The 4,987-nt window shown below is 34.5% G+C and overlaps 1 protein-coding gene across 1 annotated transcript; it reads right to left on the bottom strand.

Moving 5' to 3' along the window:
• Nucleotides 1–1,978: 1,978 nt before the first annotated feature.
• Nucleotides 1,979–2,788, bottom strand: LOC145252864 (uncharacterized). The gene has a single exon (XM_080112876.1). It carries the CDS (start codon nt 2,786–2,788, stop codon nt 1,979–1,981), a length of 810 nt encoding a protein of 269 aa, XP_079969002.1.
• Nucleotides 2,789–4,987: the final 2,199 nt, after the last annotated feature.

The following is a 4,987-nucleotide window of genomic DNA, read 5'->3' as shown; positions in this document are numbered from 1 at the left end:
GAAATATTAGATAGGAACTTTAAAGCCCCCCTAGATATAATAAAGCTTTCAATAAGAATACAATCAAAGTCTCTTACTCTACTATGCCTAACCTTCATCAAAAATAATTAATTCTAATAGCAAGAAAATTTATAAGCTACAAAATACAACTATACAAACTATAGCAGACTGTAACTGTAGAAGAAAAAATAAATGTCCCCTACAAGGCTCATGTAAAATTAAAAATGTAATCTATAGCTGCACAGTATCAAAACCCCCAAATCTACATGAATCTATTAACACCCATAACTCAACCACCAGATTAAATAATGAAACCAACTTTAATCAATCTACCGATCAATTACAAACCAACCCACCATATAATAATCCAGCACCAGACCTAACGGAAAATAATTACAATAAACAAGAGGCAATATATTTTGGTTCCACATCTGGCCTAATAAAACATAGAATTTCAACTCACAAATATTCTTTTAAAAATAACTCTCTGTCAAACCAAACTACTCTATCCAAGTATATTTGGCAACCCAAGAATAACAATATTTCTTTCAAGTTGAAATGGCAAGTAATTGAACCTTGCAAACCATATAAACCAGGAGATAAATTCTGTGCACTATTTACAAAAGAGACCCTAAAAAGTTTGAAATATGAAGATATAAAAAATACAACCACCCTATTAAATTCAAGAGAGGAACTAATATTCACATGCAGTCATAAACGTTGGTTTAAATTTAATAAATATAAAACACCTTAAATCATTAAAAATTACTTATTAGTAAAAATAGATTACACTATTTTTTATTATTCTGTAATAAATTAAGTTAAACTAATTATCTCCCTTACATTATTTAATTAAAGAAATATGACTAATTATCCTCCTTGCATTATTTTATTATACAAATAACATTATCCTCCAATTTCTTTCGAATTCTAAACCTTGGCGTCCTTTAATCAAAGTACGCTAACGGAAATAAATTATTACACAAGCGTTATTTTTGAAAATTTATCATTTCATAAGCTGAAAAGCTATAGCAAGCATATATATATGAGTACTTTAACCATAGTTCCTGATTTCAAAAGGCAAAAAATTAAAAGGTAAATATTTGTACGTATGTTTTTATGTATATATATGTATATTTATGTATATGTATATATATGTATGTACTTTTTCATATATATGCATGTATATATTTGTGTATGTATGTATGTATAATATTGTACTTAAACCAAATTTATATTTATAATTTTACTCTATTTTATTTCTATCTCTAGTCCATATTAATTTTCTTATCAAGTTAAATCCATACCATTATTTTAATTTTTTACCAGATACATCTGCCTTACTTGTAATGCTAGGTTTATTTATGGTGTCATCTACATTTAATAAAAACCCTTCCCAATATTTGCTGATGAGGAAACCTTGTTTGATAAAAAACTATATGTAATAATTATTGTCCGTAACTTGATGTCTACCACAATAAACACTGTTTTCCGAAACGATCGTACAAATAATTGATTTTGTTGTTGTTCCTTCTTATGAAACGGATTTGTAATTAAATTATAATTTGATTTTTAAATTATCAATCACATTACTATATATATATATATATATATATATATATATATATATATATATATATATATATATATATACATACATACACACATACCGGGTTTTGAATAAGTCCTGTTACATTGTAGATTTTCCTATTCAAATTAAGCCTGGTACGTCATTTTGGGTAGAATTAAACAAGTTTGGTTACACAATGATTTATTAGTATACAAGGCATCATATTCAATGTGGCCACCTTTGGCGGCAATGACACGTTCCAACCGAGGTCGGAAACTCTTACAAGCCTTCCTGACGTAGTCCTTCTTCATGGACGCCCATGCTCGGTTCACAGAGGCTTTCAGCTCATTTATGTTACTGTGGCGGGTCTTGCAGGCCCTTGCCTCAATATGCGCCCACACACTGAAATCAAGGGGGGTTCAAATCTGGCGACTGTGGAGGCCAAAAGTCTTTGGGCCAGAAGCTCATGTTAGTCTCTAACCAGTTCTGCGCAATTTTGGCGGTGTGTGCGGGTGCGCCGTCCTGCTGGAACATGTAATCTGCTTTCTTGGTAATCTTTTTAACCCATGGAAGAACTTTAGTTTCCAAAATGTCTTTGTAAACAGCGGAGGTTAGCCTGTATCCCTGTTCAAACCATACCGGGGGCGTCTTCTCCCCATTGGATGCTACGACCCCAAGCATCATGACAGATGCTGGATGCTTGGTGCTTGACACTCTCTTGTGGTTAGAGACATCATTCCCAAAGCTTACGACCCGGTCGTTCTGCCTGTTGAAGACTGGATCGACAGTGAATGTTTTCTCATCGGAGAAAATGAGGATACGATTCCCGTGGCTCTTTAAGTCATTCAACAGGCGGGTGCTCCTCTCCAGACGTTTATGAATCATTGCAGTACTTAAGAGGGTTTTCTTGGAACGTCTTAGACTCTTTCCTCCCATGCTCTTGACCACCCTGGACACTGTGGATACAGAAATCTTCATCTTTTGTGCCAGTCTTGCCATTTTCAGCTCAGGATCATTTTCAAAGGCCTTTTTGATGGTTCCACGCCAAATTTTTTTAGGCCTTCCTGATCGAGGTCGATCCTTGAGGGTCTCCGAGTTATTCAGAAGTTGGGCAACACGATAGACAGTCATTCTACTGACGTTTAGTAGCTTTGCAATGTCAGTTTGTTTGCGACCCGCGCGCAGCAAAACGGAGATTTCATTTCTTTTTTCTTCCATTGGGTTGTACTTATAATTTAGGATTTTCTCAGGAGTCAATATTGTATCTGCAATATATAAGTATTAATTAGACGTACTCAAATGTAAGTTACAATCAATAATAATACACGAATTTATAAAAATAAAAATGTAACAGGACTTATTCAAAACCCGGTAGATATATCAATGAATTAATTCAGAAATCGTATATATAAGTAACATATGAGAAAACGATATTGTTTTTGCACCATCCTACTACTAAAATCGACATTAAATAAAAGGGTTGATATGTCGTAAAACAAAGCAACCAAACCAAACACTATGAATAAATATTTGAAGATATAAAGAACTTGAAACATGAAAACAATTTCCAAATTTATCGAAACCACCTGTAAAACTTTTTTAAGCCTCCGTCTGATCGAAAAACAAAGGATACCCCCTCTAAGAGTAGCTGCACATGTAATTGTGTGGCAAGGGTTGCGCAATCACCAACCACACCTCTCTTGAATCGGCACTGGCAAAAAAAGTCCGGGACGATTGGAAACAATGCCTAGATAAACGGAGAGTACATACAGTACCTCGAAGTCCCAAATGGTCACCCATCTGGTACTGATCAGGCTTATCATTGCTTAACTGATGGAAACTGGTGTGTCAAACCTGATTATGCCGTATAACTTAACAAAAGAAATACAACATAACCGAATTACACGCTCCAAGATGTGGCTATGTTGACAGCAAATTCCCAAAGTAGACATTTGCAGGTGGAGAAATTGATATCACGAGTGGCTCCCATCGAATTCCTGTTTGTGCGTATTTCTTTCCTCATTAACCCACACACCTCCACCGTCACTAACAATAAAAGATGTATTATATCATTTATCTATCACTATGGTGCCATGCTTTGCAGAGCAGAATAAATACAACACATTCAAGATGTAAACGATGATGATAGTAATAAGATGACGACACGATGATGTTCAGGTGATTTACAAAACAATGGAACCCAATTGTGACAGAGTCTTGAAAGCATCGGTAACAATGAAGTAAACACTCAAAGACATGCGATTCTCAGGAGACGGAAGTATTGTTATTATTAATGGAGAATGGAGAGCACTTATATGCTCGGTTAAAGTTTCTCAAAGGCGGGACATTTCTGCTGCTGTATTTTGTGATCAGATGCAACACAAATCCATGCATATGCGTCCATTCAATCTGCGCGTATATCGATGAAAATGTTAATCAGGATAGATCAACAAAAATGCTATTTCGTACTTCAATATGACAAACCAATGAAAATCCCATTTGAAACTTTGGTACTTATGCAGAATTTGAACCAGACGTAACTAACCGTCCGTTCGGCTTTTCTTGGACCAAACATGACGTCATGCGCTCGGGTTTGACTTTAATCTGAGGTAAGACACCAATCAGCCAATCAATGCGCAGCAAAGGAGCAGACGATCTTTGAGGAAAACACTGGAAGAAAAAAAATCAATAAATTAAGTAAACGAAACATTCTACAAATGTCGTTCCTAACAACTTTATACAAGACAAACATCTCTTTGGATCAACAGTTGCAGACCCCGGAAGATGTTTAATATTGCCAAACAAAACGATTAATCGCTACAAATAAAAAATTTCTGGCATCACGGAATTGAAATTGTAAATATTTTCTTCCGGCGTCTAACTGACTTCAAACGCCCATGTCACGGTAACCTTTAAACGATCATAAAAAATAGAAAAAAAAAGTAGAAACGGTATAATTTTGGGGATTTTATCAATGTTTTTTTTTTTTTTTTTACACAAATGTCACCACTTATCAAGGCTCGGAAGCCACTCAGGGATAAGGGTTATTTCAAGTACATTACGTTAGTGTGGGGATTTGATGAAGTGTTTACTTAAGGAGGCGGTTCATTAGGAATTTGTTAACGTTGGATTTGAACACATCCAATAATTATTATTACAATGACTAGCGGGGCCTGTGAAAATTCTACAGCGAACTTATTCATATGTAATATATTGATGTTAGCGTCCTGTAGATGTTTAACGTAAATGGAGACGCCTTATATTATTGTAACTTTTTTGTTAAAACTGCAAAGTATTTATATAAGCAAGCAAGGATGCCCGGTCATCAAATACGCTTAAATATGATATTTTAATTATTGAAGATTTGGTATATATTATAGAGTTAATGTTCTATCGATTTTTATATATTATAAAATT

This window comes from Euprymna scolopes, chromosome 29 (genome assembly GCF_053919585.1).
Source record: "Euprymna scolopes isolate OS-2025 chromosome 29, ASM5391958v1, whole genome shotgun sequence".
Classification (NCBI taxonomy): domain Eukaryota; kingdom Metazoa; phylum Mollusca; class Cephalopoda; order Sepiida; family Sepiolidae; genus Euprymna; species Euprymna scolopes.
This window is presented reverse-complemented; position numbering and strand designations above follow the sequence as displayed.

What these genes read in the sequence shown, in the direction of transcription:
- LOC145252864 (XM_080112876.1), bottom strand. Translation starts at nt 2,788, where the DNA reads ATGGAAGAAAAAAGAAATGAAATCTCCGTTTTGCTGCGCGCGGGTCGC.